Below are 21,588 nucleotides of genomic sequence, written 5' to 3' on the forward strand. Positions count from 1 at the left end.
TAGTTATTATTTAGATTATTGTGCCCATGGGGTGGGTATAAGCAAGCAGAACCTATCCATTTACCTTGATAACATTTCCTTTCTTGAATACTAGGTTTTTCTAGAGGTGTTATTTCTTTTTTCTTGGTTCTCTGTGGACCTACCTCTATTTTACAGCCAGACTTTCTACAAAATCATTTGCCTCCCTCTAATATGTTCAGACAAATGAGATAATTTCACAGTTCCATTTTTTTTTCCTTGGATTTGTTCCTCATGGAATCCTGTGTCCTCTGGCTTCAGTTTGGTCTGGATGCTCTCTGGGCCAGTTCCAGGGCTTCTTTCTGAGATCTCCATCAGCTGCATCAGGGTCAGAAAAATAGAAACTAAACAGGTGTGTCAGCAGAGCTAGGGCTCATATTGCATGTGTGTATAAATATAGATTAACACCTCTATGGATTTTGACCTCTCTACGCATTTTAAAAGTCATGAGTACACGGGGATACCTTCCATTCCAACTCAGCATCACAGGGTTCATTCTAGTATTTTTGCTTTCTGTCCTTGTAACTCCCTTCTGTGATAGCAGGAAGCCTGGCTTCCACTCCTTCTAGTATGTTTGCGTATTTGATCAATTCCCCTGCGTGTAGCCCCTCCCCATCTTCATTACCGCCTTCTCCCACGTGGACGGCTTCCTCACCTCTGATTACCCGTGGCAGTCCACCCCCGCCCCAAGTCCCGTGTGGATAGCCTTCTCCTCACCCCACTCAGGCTCTAACGCCCCATGTGAGCCCCACACGCCCACATGGATGCACCCCTTGTTCTACTTGGGCTCTGGCAGCCCATGCCAGCCTGGTCCCGTGTGGATCCTCCCACCCACACCTTTGCAGATGCCTAAGTTGCCCCATCCTGCCTAATAGCTCAGGGCTCACTTGTTCAGGATGGGAAGCAGAAGTCCAAATAGGTCTCCTGCCTCTGTCTCCTGTTCCCTAGTGTTTTTCTTTTTTCAGTCTTCTCCTACCAAAGAAGAATACCGTCCACTCATTTGCTTACATCCAAGACCCAAGTGCCCTTGAGGATTTGCCTTTCCTCCCCCAGTTAATGGCTAGTCCCAGCTAAATCATGAGCATCTCTTATCGATTCACAATAGGTCCTCCGTCTTTTCATCTCTCCCCATTTTCGTGGTACCTGCCAGTCTCGTCACTGGTGTCCTTTCTCCACTGTGTCTCACCTCGACAATCCATTCTTATAGAGCAGCCAGCAGCATCATTTAAAAGTGTGAGGCTTGATGTCATTTAGAACCTTCCAGGGGATTCCCCTTGTGCCTAGGATAAAACCCCAGTTCCTCTGTGGTCCATGATACCTATGTGTGTGGTGCATGGTAGCATGACCAGGGGAACTTTTTAGAAGCGTGGGCCCCCCCTGAGTCCAGTTAAATCAGAGTATTTGGGGATGTGGCCCAGGCATTGGTATTTTGGATCTAATAGGCAGTCAGGACCCAGAATCATGCCTCCCTCTGACCACCTTCTTGTTGTTGTCTCCTCTTTCATGACTGGTTCCATTTAGCTTCTCACAGTGGCCTTTCCTTGGGTACCTTATGTGACATCATGTCCCATGTTTACTAATCATTTTCTGCCATGTGCTCTCCTTGAGTGCCTCTTCCTAGCACTGCCATTCTCTGAGATCATCATATATCTATCTATATATGTATTTATTTTACATTAGAGTGTAATCTTCATGATAACTCTCGCTCTCCACTGCATCATGGTATCTAAACTAGTGCTTGATAAATATTTGTTGAATGGTTGCATGTAGAGGGGGTGGGGAGCCAAGTAAGGGACCTGTCCTATGGGAGCCAGGAAGTGGGCAGTGGCCAGAGATACATCTGGACAGGTGAGGTGAAATGGAGCAGGTGATGGAGTCTTGGCCGATGGAGATGATCTGAGAAACCAGATAAAGTAAGCGACTTTGACAATGGAATAAGGGACGCTCTGATATTTTTAAATTGGAGAGGACAGATTTTTATTCTGGAATGGGGCAGTCCCAGGAAAACAGAAATGACTTCTCCTGAACTGAAGAGCAACACTTAGCGTAGAATCACTTTTGATGTTCCACATGGTTGCTGGAAGCTTACTTTTTGAGATGGTCATTTCACCTAATTATAAGTGAGACTAGTCCTCTGGACTCACCATCCCCCCACCATTTCCTTCATTTTCTAATTTAAGAAAGCATCTGAGATTCTGACCAGTTCACACAACTTACTGATTATAGCTGCTTGTTGATATGCATTCAGTAGCATACCATATTTAACTGTAATTATCTTGCTTTAAATGTTGGGATTAATTGGAAAATCATGTTCTTGCTTATATCACAACCCTGGTTGGTAATGTGGAAATGAGCAAACCTACTCTTGGACTATTACTAATCCCTTGCATTTAAGCTATTGAACTTATGGAGTCCTGACAGTCTATGATGAAAACTCCAGAAATAGACAATGTTCTGCTACTACCTAATGCCAAGGAACAAGGAACATAAGCGTTCACTTTTGTAAAATTCAGCGTGGTAATTTTGAGCCTTTAGATAGGGGTTATGCACACACCACAATTCTAGAGAAGACTTAGGAGGTAAAAAAAAAAAAAAAGTTTTCAAAAACAACAGGTTTCAGAAGTATAATTCTGTGATGGACAGCTGTGCAAAAACATTATTGACAAAAGTACAGATAAATTCCCCTCTGAAAGTGACCCAGTCTGTGTTGTAACATCTTGGGTTTATAGGACATAGAGAGATGAAAACTGCTTGGAAGAGACTAAAGTCTTGTTTCTCAGCTTGCCTCCCCCTCCCCAGCCCAGGATGGAGTTGAAGCCATTTACTCATGCAAAAGTCATTTTACTTTTTTTTAAATAAGTTTATTTTATTTTATTTTTTATTTTTGGCTGTGTTGGGTCTCTGTTGCTGTGTGCGGGCTTTTCTAGTTGCGGTGCGTGGGCTTTTCATTGCCGTGGCTTCTCTTGTTGTGGAGCACGGGCTCTAGGTGCGCGGGCTTCAGTAGTTGCAGCTTGCGGGCTTCAGTAGTTGCGGCTCGCGGGCTCTTGAATGCAGGCTCAGTACCTGTGGCGCACGGGCTTAGCTGCTCCGCGGTATGTGGGATCTTCCCGGACTAGGGCTTGAATCCGTGTCCCCTGCATTGGCAGGCAGATTCTTAACCACTGCGCCACCAGGGAAGTCCCACAAAAGTCATTTTCACATGTTAGCAGAACCAAGCAAGTGTGTAGAGATGGGTGAAGACTCTTGAGGCCTGGGAGAATTGTTTGGTGTGGGTATAACTGGATCTCGCGTGCATTTTGGCATCTTAAATTGGGAGCAGTGTTTTCCTGTTCAGATATCTTTTTGTCAACCATGGGCCTTGATGCAAACCTATAACCAGTTCACAGCATAATACCCCATTCTAACTGGTAAAAAAATAGCAAAATCCTTAACATGTGTGAATACTGACAGTTTAAAATTTGTGAAAATATTAATAAATCCATACTCAAAGAAGGTAAATTCAACTCTCTGCTTTAACATATCCAAAACAGATTGCGTGTCCAGTGTTGGATGATTTTATATAGAACAAATTACAAGAGAGTTCTAGAATGCTATTAACAGTTGCCTGAAATATTTTTTAATTTATTTTTTTATTGAAGTGTAGTTGATTTACAATGTTGTGTTAGCTTCTGGTCTACAGCAAAGTGATTCAGTTATATATGTTCTTTTTTGTATTCTTTTCCATTATAGATTATTACAGAATATCGGATATAGTTCCCTGTGCTATACAGTAGGACCTTGTTGTTTATCCATTTTATATATAGTAGTTTGCATCTGCTAATCCCAAACTCCCAATCCTTCCCTCCCCCACCCCCCTCCCCCTTGGCAACCACAAGTCTGTTCTCTATGTCTGTGAGTCTGTTTTGTAGATAGGTTTATTTGTGTTGTATTTTATATCTTTTCTTGTTTTTTTTTTTTTTGCGGTTACGCGGGCCTCTCACTGCTGTGGCCTCTCCCGTTGTGGAGCGCAGGCTCCGGACGCGCAGGCTCAGCGGCCATGGCCCACAGGCCCAGCCGCTCCGCGGCATGTGGGATCCTCCCAGACCGGGGCACAAACCTGCGTCCCCTGCATCGGCAGAGGGACTCCCAACCACTGCACCACCAGGGAAGCCCTGTGTTGTATTTTAGATTCCACATATCACTTAGTATGATCATCTTTAGGTCCATCCACGTTACTGCATTATGGCTGAGTAGTATTCCATTGTATATATGTACCACATTTTCATTATCCATTCATTTGTTGGTGGACATTTAGGTTGTTTCCATGTCTTGGCTGTGGTAAGTAGTGCTGCTATGAACATTGGAGTGTGTGTATATTTTCCAGTTATGTAATAGGTTTGTCCAGAAATATGATGCGTGAAGTTTTCATTACAGCCTGCGTCTGCTCACTGCGTGTGTATGGCTACTTTACACACCTGGACCACGGACAACAGGGTTTACTTAAGCAAGATGACCACACTGATGCCTCATGGGCATGGGGAATGAGGAATATTATTACAGTGAATTACCTATAGTAGGTGTTCAATAAATATTTTGTATACAATATCTGTTTATGGACAGATTAGTGTACTCCCTTTACAAGATAGAGGGTGGGAAAAACATCCATAGGAATATGTGTATGGATCAGAATTTTTAAAAGGAAGTTAAAGACTTTACTTAAAGCCTCGTTAAGCAAACACATAAAATCTTTTCATTGTAGGGGGTATTGTAGCATTGCCAAGAATTGTTGAAAATGTTGTTTCATTATTTATTTCAGTTTGTTTTTAGGTGTAAATATTTATATACATAAGGTTTGCTACTCCGATTTAAAATTGTTCCAGAATATTGGTTCTTAACCTGGGAACTTGGGGAGGAGGGAGGTGGGAGTAGGAGAGAAAGCGAGAGGGAGAGACTATATATAAATTATTTTAAAATATCTATTTGAATAGTATAATCTATTGTAATAGGATAAGGTGACTTTCAGAATGTATATACATGGATGAAAGTTCATATTCATTTATACAAAAACATTCATTGAATGCTGGGAAGTATTAAGGTGTTGAGAGGTTGGGCTGCCTTCTGTCTTGTTTTTTTTTTTGTTGTTCTATCCTTTCTCCAAAGGAGTAGGGATGAGGCATGGTCCTAAGTGAATTTTAAATCCTTTCGTTATCAAGAGACTAAAGCTCTGAAATAGATCTAGATTTTTATTGCATAATAAACCAGAATGCTCATGTTGTCTGCTAAATGTCTCCTGGATTCCACCCCAGTGTCCTAACAAGTTGAGGACGTATATTGCTAATGTCTTTATATTGTCCCAGATAACAAAAGATTTTGTGTTCTCTTCTACCCTGACAGGTTGGTACAGAGGATATACCCTCCAAAATAAATCTAAAAAGGTATGGCTTATTGTTTCAGTTTGAAATCTGTGTGCCAGTTTTGTGTGCTCGTATCTGATTCCATTATCTGCTGTCTGTAGACCTAGTTCGCTTTCTCTTTGACGGCTAGTCTTTAGATTTGAAAGCAAATTCTCTGACCTTGGCCATATTTCCCAGCCAACTCAAGGATAAAGGCCGGAGGTGAATTTGACACCCCAGGTAGGGCCTCTGCGGACTTGTTGCTCCTGGTTCCCTCAAGCTGAGCCATAGGGTCACACAGGGACATTGCTCTGTTTTGCGGGGGGACCTGGGCTTCTCCCTTTATCCTTTAGTTCCAGTGCTGAAATCTCAGAACCAAAGGGTCTCCCCATTTCCACTTGACTCTTTCCTTTATTAAAAAATGGTTAAACCAGAATAGTAGTTTTCAAACTGAAATCAGTAGAGTGGGTTATACCCAACATTTTCCTAAAAACAACACTGAAAAATAGAAAGAGAATAGAATGCGACGGTAAGTAGTGTTTCAGGAAACTTTTGTGTTAGGTATAGATTTTACAGTATTTTATGTATTTTTCATTATGTTTTATGATAGTAGTGCTGGGTTGCACTCATCATGGGCAAAGAGTTTGAAAAATTCTGACCCTCGTGGGTTCCTTTTGGCAGTGCCAAAGCTGCTAATCATCAAGCTAAAGAAACTCTGTGAGTTAGGTTAATACCCCCTCAGTTCATTTTAGGTCAGGTCAGCGCTTTTCCTGTGACACTGCACGTTGGGACAGCATAGCCTGTCAGCACTTTCTTTTGAACAGAACAAAGTGGATAGGGTCGTACTATTTCACAGTTAGTTCACATGCAACATAGTGAATTGGGAGGGGTGAGAGAAACATTTCAGAATTTATCAACAGCTAAGTAAAAAAAACAAAAACAGAAAAACCCCTCACAAATCCACAGGTTTTACTCTTCAGATATGGCACAGTACAGAAGTGATGTTAGCACACAGTCTCAGAAGAGCTACGGGCCCAGAAAAACACTTTCCCACAAGGTGTAGGGCCATTTAAAACCAGGACTGTCCTGGACTTCCCTGGTGGTCCAATGGTTAAGGCTCTGTGCTTCCAATGCAGCAGGCTTGGGTTCGATTTCTGGTCAGGGAACTAAGATCCCATGTGCTGCGTGGTACAGCCAAAAAACCCAAAAAACAGGACTGTCCTACTCAAGCACTCTATGTTGTTGACCCTCAGATAACACTCAGTATTTGCACATGTGTGTCTACACACACAGTTTATTAACTCTGACAGTTTACTAATCTACCAAAATAAAGGCGTATTTGCTTTTAATGCAGGTATCAACTCCCACCATTTTGATCCTTTTATTCCCTCCCCAAATCCGGATGCTGAATTTTTCTACCCACAGTTAGATGCTTGTGCCGCATGTCTTCATTTTCAGCTTAATTATAATGAAAATAATTATAAGTTATTTGATTAAATGAATAATCTCTTGCTGACTGTAGTTTCCCCAAGCTTTCATGTAAGGACCTAAGACAGCAGACGTTCTGGCGTGAATGAGATCATGATAGGACCAAAGCAGAAGACCTTTTCTTCTGGGATGCTTGTTAACTAGAGAACCTAGTTTACAGCCACCTCTGCTTCTTGGTTTGGATTTAACCCTATAGTGTTTATTTTACTCATAATTATGGAGGTGGTAGTTATTTTTCAAAGCATGAATAGAGTGAACAATTTTAAAATTCTAAATTTCTTCAAGAGCAGCAATACTTACGTCACTTAATTACCAATCCTTTAAAAAAAAAGTTAATTTTAAAACATAAACAAAAATCCACTCTCAGATAAGATCATCTGAACTTTAAGATCAAAGGGAATTTTTTAACTGGTGAATGTGAATTGTGTTGAAACAAGGCCCCAGACCACAGTTTTCCCTTTCAGAGAGTCTACAGTCTGTAAGAATCTTTTCGGAGCATCATCTAAGGCATCCTTAGACATCAGAATCCATCTGTTGTCTGCTTTGGAAAGTGAGTGGATGGGGTGCTTCGCTAAGATCTAAATGACAAGGTCTCGGTGTGTTTTAAATTTTTTTGAAACCCTTTTAAACTTCCAATCTCTTGAAAAGAATTATTTCAGTAAGAGCTTTTCTTAGTTCTTGATAACTAAACTTTGTAGTTCAGTGAAATAATAGTACAAACAAGGGCCATGCATTTCCTTGTTGACTTATAAGTTGAAATACCATTCTAGTAGGAAAAACAGGGAATTCCAAGTCAGCTGTCATGAATTATGCTCAACTTTGACACCCCTTCATTAGGGAATCCAGCCTAGTTGAAATGCTATTCCTAATGCTATTTCCTTGTTTGCCTCTTTAGGGGAAGAGCTATTTGAAAAGCCTATTGTTTTAATGGAAATTTTTGGTGTTATTTACAAGCAGACCTAACCGGTTAGAGTGGTGATAAAACATGCTAGTGGTTTTACAAATGGAAGAAGCCAAGAGCTTTGCAGAAACTAATTATTGATCCTGGCAGGATTATGGAATTATGGTTAAGGGCAATATCTGGAAAATCATTAGTTCATTTCTTTTCCCCCTCAAGTGGGTAGGTTGCATTGAGAAAGCACAAGCAAAACTGAGAGATAGGCTGTAAATCACAAATATATTACCTAGGTTTATTCTGGCTTTCTGTGTGTCAGATTGGTGTAGGAAAAGGCCTACGGTCTCAGATTTACCAGAACAATTAAATGGCTATAAGTGGACCTATGTTATCATGGAAAGATGATGCCTGCAAGTAACAGAGTGAAAATACAACAAAATAGATACTCTCTTAATATGAAAATCATGTCTGTATACCCAATATAAATTATCTGCTTATGATCTGCTTGGACATCACAAAATAAGCCACTTGTATTACGAATGTTTCTATTTTGCATTTCTCCCAGTTCTTAGGAGACCAGTCATCAGATTATAGATGTACGAAACAGTTAATTGGTCCTTTATCTTCTTGATTTGAAAACTCTTCTGCCAGGATATTCCTTGGGACCAGCAGTGTTACATCTTATTTTAACCTGCAAACATGGCTCCTGATAACTGCTGCTTTGAGTGGTTTCAACGCTCCACCTTTTTATGATTTCTGGACAACTTTTTTATTGTATTAAAATATACTTGATAAAAAAATTACTACTTTAACTCTTTTAAAATGGACAGCTCAGGGGTATTAAGTACATTCACATTGTCGTGCAACCATACCACGATCCAACTCTAGAACTTTTTCATTATCCCAAACTGAAACTCTGTACGCATGAAACACACACTTACCCTTCCTCCCTCCTCCAGCCCCTGTTAACCCCCATTCTACTTCTGTCCCTATGAATTTGACTACTCTAGGTCCTTCATGTTACAGGTGAGATCAGACAGTAATTGTCCTTTTGTGTCTGGCTTATTTCACTCAGCGTCCTGCCATCAAGGTGAGTGCTGGGCATCCAAGCCTGGTTCTCCACAAAGATCGTCATCAACAAAACATTTACCTCAACCTAGCGGATAGAAGAAACACCCAAGGTTTCTTAGGCATCCTAAGGACGGATCTGGAGCTTCAGAACCCCGTTAATCTGGCCCCAAAGGAATTACACCACATTGAATTTTTGTTTGTATTTAACTCTTTGATTGGTTTTCCAAAATCACTCTGCATCCTGTCCTTATAATGAGAGAGGTCGGTGTTACCTTGTTTCTAGGTGTGTTCTGGGTCTTCATCAGTAACAAGATGGGGATAATGCTTTCTCACCATATGCCCCACACCTGCCCGTTTCTCAAAGTGAGGAAGGGCGGGTATGTCTGTACTTTTTTTTTTGGTTCTTCCTGCCTGGCGGGAAAGGATGGCCATTTTGCTTCTGACTCAAGCAGTGTCAGGATCCACCTTGTCATCACCAATGCTGGGAGCAGCACAGTCTCAAATTTTCTTGCTGTTTCCTGTTTTACTGGCAAAGGATTAAAAGAGAGAAAGGAGAGAATTGCTCAGATAAAAACATAGCACATCAAACTAGATGCAAGACCAGCCCGGGTTGAAATGCACTCGTTTTCTGGCTCTGAATGGATTAAGGATCACTGGGTACACACACATCCCTGACCCAGCCTCCCAGGGAGTGAGCTATCCCTCTCCCATCCTTGTGGTCAGTCTCCCCTGACGTTGGGTGTCCGTGTGGTCGCACTTCTACAGGCTCAAGGGCTATGAGCTGTTGAGCCAATGGGGCCTGCTGAACAGCTTCTTCTGCTTCTCCTGGTCTGGCCTGAAAAGTACCATAAAACAGGGACCAGCAGTGCTTTTCTAGATGGCAGTGTCTCTGTTTATTGAAGAGCATATCATGTGGTTGAATAACAGAAGCTTTCGGGTTTTACGAAAACTCACATCCATGGCTTGCTTCCTGTTGGTTAGATCCAATCTTCAGTTCTGCAGTTTTTACCCACCACTTTCCATTGTTTCTCTTAGGTCTTTCTGGGCTTAGTTCTCCCACGGGCCATGTCACAATACTGACGTCCACTTGCCTCTTAGGGACATAGAATGGAGAGCAATTTGAGACTGGAAAGTGCTAAAAATAACCAGATAACAAGTCCTCATTGATTCCATGCATTTTGTTTAAGTGAAAGTGCTGAGGGGAATGACTCTAGAAAATCACTATAATTTTACGGGCCAGTAAGTACATAGCCCTCCATCTCAGTAATTATATGAAACCCTTTAAGGGAAACATATCAGGGCATGTAGGACCTGGAGGGGTTTCAGGATCTCACTATGAAACACTTTACCATTATGGCAGCTCTGAGCTGACCCGGGCATGTATGCCTGGTCATTTACAGAGCATTTATTTTATGCTCTCTGAACCCAGGGATTAATTTATACCTTTTCAGTGTTTCAGGCTTGCTTTCCTTTAGGTAGGCAGGTGATGTCATCGATGTCCCGCAACCTTGACTGCAAACTGTAGCTGTTGTCCAGGCGTCCTGTCCCCTCCCCAACTCATCCTTGCTGCTGTCTGCGCTCTTTACTTTGGGCTGAGATTTTTACGGCCACCTAACCTAAGTTCTTCTCTCCGTAGGGTATTTTCCCTGAAACGTATATCCATTTGAAAGAGGCCACTGTAGAAGACCGTGGGTAAGTTCTAACGTAGGAAGACTCCTAACAGGTGAGGAAGTTGTAAAATATCCTTATAGATTTTATGAAGTCAGAAAATATCATTTTGTGCATTATTGTCTCAGCTCATCAATTCCACTTCTCGGATGAAAGGGAAATGAATAAAAACTTTTTCCTGACATCCTTCCTTCTCTGTCTTCTTTTTTTTTTTTTTGCAGTACGTGGGCCTCTCACTGCTGTGGCCTCTCCCGTTGCGGAGCACAGGCTCCAGACGCACAGGCTCAGCGGCCATGGCTCACGGGCCCAGCCGCTCCGCGGCATGTGGGATCTTCCCGGACCGGGGCACGAATCCACGTCCCCTGCATCGGCAGGTGGACTCTCAACCACTGTGCCACCAGGGAAGCCCTGTTTTCTTTTTTGATACTTATTCCTCCCACAGAACAGTAAAGACAGATAATGAACGGAGAGGGCCTTTACTTTCCCTCTTACACTGGCTGCTCACTGATCGCGTGCACGTGTGTGTGTATGTATGAGTGCGCGTGCGCGCGTGAGTGTGCACGTACATAAATATTTGGTGCTCTTTGGCCCATAAGACCTGAGAGCCGCCTGTTTGGGAACCTTGGGGGATGATAGGTGAACATACAACACCCTGCACTCTTCAGCTCTGAACCTTGGACAAGTCAGTGCACCTGGGGCTTTCCCCCTGCAAATCAGAGAAAACAAATCTGTCCCCACGTAGGTCATGAACTTGATATGAAATTATGAACTAACTAATGTGTGTGAATGCGCTCTGCAGAGAAAATCCACTTAGCTGGTGAGCCAGCGGGTGGGACAGTTAAGGAGGGAATAAAGAGAGCCTGGAGCAGGAATCCCAGGGCCGTTAGAGAGTGTGGAGTGGGTCACAGAGGCACTCTAGCTAACAGCGGCAGAGAACATTCTCAGCCATAAGTTCTGCACCCTTGTTTTATAGATGAGAGATGGAGACGTGCCCAAATTCACACATAATCAGGGCTGAAAAGCAGTTGTCTTGCCCTCCTGGAGAATCTTCTTTCTGATTCCTAGGCAGCCTCCAGGGTCACTTACAGCCACGTTGGTGGAAGGGCAGGGTTGAGGGCATATTTCCACCAACTAGTGTTGCCAGGTAAAATGCAGGATGCCCAGTTAAATTTGAAATTCAGATAACAAGTAATTTTTTACATGCATGTCTCATATTTTCTGAGACGTACTTAGGCTTAAAAATTATTTTAGGGCTTCCCTGGTGGCGCAGTGGTTGAGAGTCTGCCTGCCGATGCAGGGGACGCGGGTTCGTGCCCCGGTCTGGGAAGATCCCGCATGCCGCAGAGCGGCTGGGCCCGTGAGCCATGGCCGCTGAGCCTGCGCGTCCGGAGCCTGTGCTCCGCAACGGGAGAGGCCACAACAGTGAGAGGCCCGCGTACCGCAAAAAAAAAAAAAAAAAAAAATTATTTTAATCTATCTGAAATCCAAACCTAATGGGGTGTCTTGTATTTTTATTTACGCCTGGCAATCCCACCGTTAACCCCCATTTGTTTGCTTGCTTTCGCTCTCTCCTTTTCTCCTTTTGCTAATCATAAAAATACCAGACGGGATTTATGTGCATGAATGTCAGGTTTGCCTTGTTAAAAGTCTGCTGTAAGTGGGGATTTGGGTATATGTACGTTTTCTGTGCAGTGAGCCAGCAGGTGAGAAGCAAACCTAGTCCCACAGCAGGTCCTGTGTGAGGCTCCAAGCCCCCAGGACCCTTGTGCCATGAACACTTCTCCACCCACCCACCCTCCCTAATGAAATGGCTGTTTGGCAGAAGCAGCGAAAGTACTGGATTTGGGCTTCCATCCCTGGCAATTGCTGCAGCCAGCCTGGTTGGTATTTGAAGCTCCTGTAAAGATCCAGAATGGGGAGATAGAGGCTGGGCTCTGTATCCGTTCATTTCGAGAATCGTGGTGTGTTAAGCTCTTTCTCTTTTCTCAGCTGCTTGACGTGGTAAAATTTTTCTACCCAAACCTTCCCTAAATGGACAAGGTGTTTTTTTTTGGTTGAAGCCCAAACAGCCCATTCCCATCTTTGAGTTGTGGGAATCATGACCTCCATCGAGAAAAGCCACGGGGCTTCCCTGGTGGCGCAGTGGTTGAGAGTCCGCCTGCCGATGCAGGGGACACGGGTTCGTGCCCCGGTCTGGGAAGATCCCACATGCTGCGGAGCAGCTGGGCCCGTGAGCCGTGGCCGCTGAGCCTGCGCATCCAGAGCCTGTGCTCCACAACGGGAGAGGCCACAACAGTGAGAAGCCCGCGTACCGCCAAAAAAAAGAAAAAAGAAAAAAAAGAAAAGCCACGGTGATCCACCCAGAGTGAAGGGAGTATCTGTCTGTTCTCTTTAGGCAGCACGAGACCGTGATTCCCGGGGAGCTCCCACTGGTACAGGAGCTCACCTCGACGCTGCGGGAATGGGCCGTCATCTGGCGCAAGCTCTACGTGGTGAGTTTGCCCCTGGTGCTTGGAGCCTGTGGCATTATTCCTGGGCCCTCAGCCCATCTGTTCTGTTGCAAGGGATCGGCCACTCATTAGCTCTCTGTATGGAGTGGGTGTATCTTACCTGGACAGCGCAATGGCTGATAACCAGCAGATTCCCATCTTCGCCATGTAGAGCCGTTGATGATGTGGGTGGTGGAGGAGGTGGGCATAATCATGAGGTCGGTATTTTCCCAACTCGCATGCTGATCCTAAAGTTATAAGGATAATAAGAACTGCAGACACATCGTCCCTGCTAAGTGCCAGGAGCTATTAATCCTCATAACACTCCTATAAAGTAGCTGTCATTATTACCAGTTTATCAATGGGGAAATTGAGGGACCTGCTCTTAGCCTCTGTGTGTATCCCAGTGAATAGACATTTGTCACTGTTTCAGTGCTCAGCCCCATGAGGGCTCCTATGAGGGTTCACTCTCTACCTTCTGTGTACCTTACCGATGCTGAAACATGAATCACGTTAAACCATGCTCTGAATAGTCTTCTTTTTGAGGCCAACTCATAGTACTGTTTCTCACAACAATGGTTTGACCTTAGGATGCTAATAAGATATGCCAGATCAGTGGGAAATGACACAGGAACCAGCACATTCTCTCCCTGATAAACCATAATCACAAGTTTTGTGTGTGGGTTTACAATCAAGGCAAGGTAAATCTAGCACTTAATAATATTATCAGGCTGAGAACACCTGGGGCGGCCATCTTGCAGGAGGCCAAGAACTCTGAGTCTGGCGGCAGCAAGCCTGCACCCATGTCTACTTCAGGAAGCTCCTTTCTCAGACACTGTGAATGCATAGACACTGTTTTCTAAAGTTTCCTCTTTCCTGGAGACCTTGTGGGTAGGCATCATTAGGTCTTGCCTTCTGCAGGCATCTTCCAGGCTTCCATGGCTGACTAAGAATTCCTATGAATGTACTGATATATTCCCTGGCCCAATGTGTGAATGAGATTAGTCAGGACTCGACTCAATGCCTGGGAGCCAGTCTCTTTCCTTATGTGGCTTAGTTCGTCTAAGTTTTTTTCAGTCATATATTGATTCTACATTTTAACTCTCAAAAGCCAATCTTAATAAGTAACTGGGAGCACCTCACTAAACCATTGTACTAAAAACAGGAATCAAAACTCATTCTAGCATAACTTCTAGCAGTTAGTATAAGATATTTCATTTCCCAGGGCTTTGGTTTCCCAGGGTGGAGCACAGCAATAGAAATCACCAACCCCTTCTATGGAAAAGCACGTGATTTTTCTCCGCCTGCCCATCCTTCAAGGCCCCACTGAAGTCCTTTTTTCTTCATAATGTGTCTCTAAACACACCAATCCATAATGTTTCCTTCTGGACTATGGGAGCACTTCCTCCTGAACCAATCATGTGGCCCCTGGGGCACAGTGCCTTGTAATGCAAGTGATCTTTTGATCTCTTTATGTTTCATCGAGGAGAGAGCTAACCTGTAAATTCTTAAATCACAAGCTGGGGAGAGATGCTGTGTTAAGCCCTTTGGCCTACATTGATCATCTTGTCCTTCTATTGAAAGCACTCTCTGGTTCCGGTTCATTGATTGGTTAGTGGTGGATGTAACAAGGTTGATGGATGGGTTAGTTCCTTAACATAGTCTTTCTGGAAGTTGGTGAGTGGTGGAAAATGTATTAGCTAATCAGTACTGGGAAATGAGATGTTTATAGCTGTAATCTACAAGAGTAGAGAGTGAATGAGCTAGAGTTTTCTTTTTGCTAAAACACAACTCTTGTGCTTAGTTCATGATCTGTGTCTAGTACATGTCCACAGATAATTGTGCCAAGTCTGCTATTGACTAGGAATGAGAAATAAGTGAGCTGGGGAGGAAGAAATATGATTCATGTATTTGTGTTTCCAAAATCTTTTAAGCTCTCGTTGAGGATTTCCTATGTGGAAGTTCCACTATTTAATAGCAGAATTGAGTTCTAACTTTAAAAAAAAAAGAAAAAAGAAAATTCCACCCTCCTCTCGGGGGGCAGCACATTTCCCATCTTAATCTTGATGTCTCATAAAATAATTATTTTGTTATTGTGAGTTATTTTTTAGATGGCTTATAGCTGCTATTGGTTGACTAAAAGGCATTCATTGTGGGGATGTTAATCAGTTGATAGGGCTGAGAATCTGCTCCTGCTTTGGAGAGCATGCTCACCCATTCAGGAATGATCCATTTCAAATGGAAATCTTGGCTTTCTTTTTTCTCTTTTCTGTTCCTTCCTGAAGCATTGACAGTTCACTTCAGGCAGAATTTCTGAAATGCTTTGTCAAAAATCTGTATGTCAAAGTAGCCAGCCTTGGGGCTTCCCTGGTGGTCCAGCGGGTAAGACTCCACGCTCCCAATCCAGGGGGCCCAGGTTCGATCCTTGGTTGGGGAACTAGATCTCACATGCTGCAACTAAGAGCCTACGTGCTGCAAATAAACATGCTGCAATGAAGATCCTGCGTGCTGCAACTAAGACCCGGCGCAGCCTAGATAAATAAATAAATATTATTTTAAAAAAAAGTAACAAGCCTTAAATATTATGATTCACTGGGAAAAAAGTTAAGGGAACCCAGATCTGTAGGTTTCAATCACCCCCCTGCCCTGAGACATGCGCGCGTACACACACACACAGACACACACACTTTTTTTAAAAAATAAATTTATTTATTTTGTTTATTTATTTTTGACTGCACTGGGTCTTTGTTGCGGCGCGCGGGCTTTCTCTAGTTGTGACGAGAAGGGGCTGTTCTTCATTGTGGTGCGCGGGCTTCTCATTGCGGTGGCTTCTCTTGCTGCGAAACATGGGTTCTAGGCACACGGGCTTCGGTAGTTGTGGTGCGCGGACTCAGTAGCTGTGGCTCATGGGCTCTAGAGCGCAGGCTCAGTAGTTGTGGCGCATGGGCTGAGTTGCTCTGCAAGCGGCATGTGAGATCTTCCCGGACCAGGGCTCGAACCCGTGTCCCCTGCATTGGCAGGCGGATTCTTAACCACTGCGCCACCAGGGAGGCCCCACACAAGCATTTTTATTGGTGTTTGCTTTCTGATTCTGTGTGTAAGTTCCTTCAGTCTGTGTAAAGATGAATACAGGTTTTCCTAATCTACGTCAGTACTTTTATCTCTCACACATTTTCTCCCACAGATTATGAAACCAGGCATTGTGTTTGGTGTCTTTAAAGACGTCCTAGAGCCTCCGTCTTTCTCTACAACACATTTCTTAGTTCTCTTCTTTTCAGTCTCAGTTCATGAGAAATTTAGGAGGTAGGTACAGAGTCTTAAGTGAGAGGAAAATGGAATCCACTAACCAGGTTAAGCCCAGCCATGTAGACACAGGTAATTATTCTAGAAGGGAAAGATATTTGTATAGCTGTGATTTCTTTTTAGCAGTCATACTATAACCTTGTGAAATTACCATAAACATGTTTTAAAGTGGGGATGTGGCGGCCATGCCAAGGAGAGAGGAACCCACCCATCCAGAGTAGAAAGAAGAAATGGTAATTCCCACATGTTCCTTTTTTCTCTTTGTTATATTAGTATTGTTTATTAATTTACTATCTTTCCTGTATGCTTTGGAGAAGAAGCAAGCTATAGGGGACAGACAGGGGACTAGAAATTAGGAAACATGGTTTCTCATCCAGGCTGTGCCCTAACTGACTCTGGTTTTGGACGTAAGTGCTTGAAGTCTCCAAGTGTCTGCTGGATTTTACCCATCTGTTAAAATGATGCAAAACCTGCCTTGTTTACTCCATAGCGTTGTGAGGGTATAAAAAGAAATCATCGCGCAGGCAGACCATCAGGGACTCTGCAAACATGAGCATGAGAGTCTTGATGTCTTAGCTGGAAGCAGTCTCCGCCCTGGACGTCCTCCCTCTGGCCAGACTGGGAGACTCTGAAGCTCCCTTCCCTGTCCCCCCTTATCCAAGGTCATTTCCTTTGTCTTGTGTTGTGGTCTTAGGCGGAGCGACCTTGAGCACTCAGTAGCTAGTCTATGTGTTTCTCCCCGTAGATAGTGAGGCTCCTTAGCTTAGGTTCCAGTCCAAGAGACGGATCATTCCAGAAAGGAAAAGGGAAGCAAGCAGATGCTGCATGCAAATGCACCGCAGTTTCTGACGAGCTTTGCCTGCACTGCTGATCCTCCATTGGAACCTATTGACCGGGCATTTTCGGTGCTTGATCAGGAAGGGAGGGAACACTGTGAAGCAGGACGTGGTTGCCTGGTGAAATGGCAAAACCGGGGGCATTGGGGTCAGACAGGCTGTTGGTTCTTAAATTCTGACTTGCTGGGAATTCCCTGGCGGTCTAGAGGTTAGGACTCCACGCTTTTACTGCTGAGGGCCTGGGTTCAATCCCTGGTCAGGGAACTAAGATCCCACAGGCTGCGCCACGTGGCCAAAAAAAAAAAAAAAGAAAAATTCTGACTTGCTCCCTTACTTGGTATGTACTTTTATATTCAGAAAAAATAACAAACCCAGTAATAGTTAGTGCAAACAAACAAACAAACCCAAGCAGAAAGAACACAGATTCTGCAGGCAGGGATTTTGGGTCCGGGTGTGCCACGAGAGGATTTTACAGCCCAAGACAAGTCCTTTGACCTCCCAAGTTTTCCTTTCCTCGGCTGCAGTGGTAATTATATATTACACATGCCTTGCCGATTTGCTGTAGAATTCAATAAGATAATCTGTGTCACATTCCTGGGACAGTGCCTGCACATTGTCGGCAAAATGTGACAGCCCCTGACTCTCCCCTTACTGCACTGCTTCAGGAAAGAGCTGATTCATGTTGAAAAGTGTTAGGAGAACTAGATCCACATGGAATTTTGCCCTGAGGTAGTTTAAGGGTGTGCCTGCTGCCTACCCAGTGGGCTCCCTGGCAGCCCTAGAGTCACTTAGCTAGCTAGGTGGATAGTTTTTAAGTATTCCATTCATTCTTTTCTGTTGCCTCTCAGGATCTTGTGGTTTTCCCCAGCCGTGAAAAGTAGATCCAGTGAGCTGAACGTGGCTTCTTTTCCTTCTTCCCTACCATGCGAGTTGCCTCAGCTAGAAGGGCGGACCCCTATGCATTGATTTCTACACGATGGTTGGATGTAATATCTAAGTTTACCTTTCCAGGGACAACCCAATTATACTTTTTGAATACGCACAGATCTGCACCCCACATCATACTTATCCTGTGTTCTCAACTAAAAATCAGGTCTTGAAAACTGACAAGTTGGAGTATATGTGTGGGGACGTTGGGACAAGACTTTTCCGAAGAGGAGCTGTCCCAGGAATTCTGAGGTGTTTGGTCATCATAAACATACTCTCTAATGCCTCACCCTGAGATTAAGTGCAGTGCTGTTTCCCACCTTGCAGTGGGCGAAATGGTTTGGTGAGGTTTGGTCAGCCAGGCTGTTGTGTTCATACAAGTTTGGCAGACTCAACCTGATCGATTTTCTTATGGAAAAGAGATTGCAGAAGAGCCTGATGGTGCAGGGTGGTTCATACATCTTGTTGAACCAAGTGAACTTAATTGCTAAAATGCAGTTCGTTGAAAGGATTGATCTCCTCTCATTGAAAATTTACCAGCAAAATAGAACCTTGGGCTGGCCTACAGTCCTGTAAAAATCTAGAGCAGAGAAAGTGCCTGTCACCAAGGCGGGGGTGGGGAGACTTGCCCGGACACCATGAATTGCCCTTTCATCCCATCTTTGCATATCCAGGCAGATTAAAGCTACTCAAGACTAATCTTTTTGAACTGGTGGTTATTACTGGCTGCTGGAGCATATGCTGTGAAGTGTAATTAAGCTGATCTCAAGGTTGAAACCGGGTGTCTGATGGCTTATTACTAAGGACAGAAAATTCCCATAGAAAGCTTCTTCCTGGTGTCAGGGCATTTCACCTGTGAGGTGCAAGCCCTGCTTTGGTGCATGGCTCTCACGAGAGGCAGGAGGAGATGGGACGATGGCCAGAACAGGGCAGAGGTGGCGCTTTGGATGTTTTTCCGGTTTTGTTTTCCTCTGACTTTGGTGCCTGGCTTCCAGGATTTCCTGCGCTACTTCCAGAGGCAAAAACTGTCTTTTACTGAAATCTTTTCTTTGAAAATCGAGCGTTTGCTAGTCAGGCCAAGCCTTTAGCTGACAGAAAAAGCACTAGGATGGATGGGAAGAGAGGCAGGGCCCCTGCGGATTCCTGTCCTCCTGGAGCTAAGGGTCAGCGCAGCACAGGACACAGAAAGACCAAGACACCAACCATCCTGGTTCACGGAAGGTCCAGACACTCAGAAAAGACATGAGATTCATTGCGAGGAGCTGTATACGGGGGAAATTTGATACAGCGCCACCACACTGTGTGAGTCCATCAGGACTGAGATGGTCCGAGTCAGATATATTTAAATCAGGAAGTTGCTTGGAGGAGTAATTGAATTTAATGTCTCAGCCATAGACTTGAAGACGCTTATCCCTGGGAATGGATCTCATTGCTGGTCCCCTGATTTTACAGATGGGCATATCCCAGAGGGAATAATTTGCTCAAAGTCACTTAGCAAGTTAGTGATGGAATTAGAGATAGAGACCAAGTCCCCTGTACTTTCAGCAAAGAAGGTTTACAATGGAAAAGGAGAGATTGGTGAACAGAGGAAATATTGATTCTTTTGCAGAGGGAGCGGTGAGGTGGAGGACCAGAGAAAGAGGCTTTTGACTCTGGTCTGCATTCTGTGGGAAAGAAACTGAAGAATAGAATCGAGGTTTTCTGACACCCAGTGGGGTGGTGCCATTGTCTTAGTGGCCCTCAGAATTTCTAAATTACTCAAAGGATGGCTTCTGTATTTCTGCCACTATTGAAGATAAAGCTGTTTCTTTTTTTGTTTGTTTGTTTCTTTTTTTCTTGTCCCTTTTTTCTTCTCTTTAGAAATTCTTAAAAAAAAAAACACACACACCCAGAATAGAATGTAAAAAGTGAGACCTCAAAGTTCGTCAGGTAGAAAAGAGGGATAAATTCTAAGCAAATGCAGGCATATCCTTACTGTCTAGTTAGAAGAATATTTAGATTTCTCTATTTTGTGTAGCTATTCCTCAAACTGAAACCAGAGTGTTATTTTAAGCTCAAGCAGTCACAGTTTGTTTTTCGGTCGCTGCTGTGTCCCAGGCTTCTTCTGCGGAGAGGATCAAAGAAATTATTAAATACATTCCTTGCCCTCCTGAATTCTGTGACAGTGCCTGCTAGTATAAAAAGACTGAGATTAGTGAAGGCTAGAGACAGGAGAAAAGGCACTCTGTAATGGGCAGGCTTGGGTGTAACAGGGAGGAAAGATGGAGACCTGAGTCCTTGGCTCCTGGCGTTAATGGGGAGAGCTTGATTTTCTCCTCACCTGTCCTCATTTGCTTCCCCAGGAATCCAGAAAGTGCCAGGGGCCAGCTACTGCATAGAACATCCATGTAGAACAATCTTAGGAATGTGGCAACAAAATCTGTTTCCTTAAAGTCAATGGGAAAGTCGCTTCCTTTGGTGTGTTCCAGCGTGTCTACTCACAATTAATTTGGCAAAGTGAACCAGAAAAGAATGGCCAACTTCATCCTTCTTGTGGGGGGGAACTCTTGGCAAAGCAGGCTGATATGGACAGGCAATAATTAAATTGCTTTGGATAGTGTCCGATATAATTGAGACCAAGAACTTGTGAATATATGGCCCAAACAAAGCGCTGTCTCATAGAGGATCCCCTGAGTCTCGGAGCCCTTTCTTTACCATATTCTGAGACCTAATATCTTAATTAAAATGAGAAAACATTGAAAAAAAAACTAACTAGGAGTAGAAAAATAGGTTGCAAGAAGAAAAAAAGATCCCTTTCTGCCTGGCAGCTTTGAAAGGCAAAGTTTTATGGGCTTAATTTCTCAGAAAGACAATGAGTTGGAACATTTTATGTGGAATTGAATGAAAAAAAACAGGTCGTTTTACCTTTGCTTTTAAAAGTCTCATTTATGTTTTTCTAAAGACTGGCTGATGAGAAAGAGGCAATTCAGAAAACGCTAAAAGCATTGAATGTAGGCGGTTTCAGAATTTTAATCAGCTTTCACGTTCTGTGTTTTTCAGATCAATGGTATTAGCAGAGCGTATTGCAATCGCAGATAAAATGAGTTCTTCGTCTCTTTCTTCTGTGTTCTCATAGAACCTTGAACTTCTTGCAGGGCTCTTACCACATCTGCTAATCCCATTGATGTCTCCAGTGTCCCCCACTTAGGCTGAGGGCTCTTCACTCCACGTTTACTCATTGTTCACGAGTATCTTGGATATTTTCAGCCCTGATTCTAGTCGATAACCTGACCCAGGCGTCTGTACCTGGGATTGCCGTAGAAGAGCATCACTGAAGAACATGCTGGACAGCCATCAGCCACTTCTTTGTGTGGCTTTTTTTTTGTTTTTGCCTTGTTTTTATAGCAGATCCTAATTTACCCTGTCATTTTAGAAGTGTATGGTATACAAATATATCATGACTTTTCACCTATAAATAAAAAAGAAGTGGTTTCATAGTATATAGGGGAAGATATATATTTGTGTATCAAAAGGAATGCTAT

At 43.6% G+C, this 21,588-nt stretch overlaps 1 protein-coding gene across 1 annotated transcript in view; it reads left to right on the forward strand.

Moving 5' to 3' along the window:
* Positions 1-21,588, forward strand: part of DOCK5 (dedicator of cytokinesis 5) — a 215,655-nt gene that overhangs the window by 79,082 nt on the left and 114,985 nt on the right. Inside the window, exons 3-5 of the mRNA XM_082624873.1 lie at positions 5,392-5,432; positions 10,481-10,536; positions 12,908-13,004. Of these exons, the coding sequence (XP_082480999.1) occupies positions 5,392-5,432; positions 10,481-10,536; positions 12,908-13,004 (194 nt within the window). The remainder of the gene's footprint in view (positions 1-5,391; positions 5,433-10,480; positions 10,537-12,907; positions 13,005-21,588) is intronic.

The sequence above is a fragment of the Mesoplodon mirus genome (genome assembly GCF_964341445.2).
Source record: "Mesoplodon mirus genome assembly, chromosome: 1".
Classification (NCBI taxonomy): Eukaryota; Metazoa; Chordata; class Mammalia; order Artiodactyla; family Ziphiidae; genus Mesoplodon; species Mesoplodon mirus.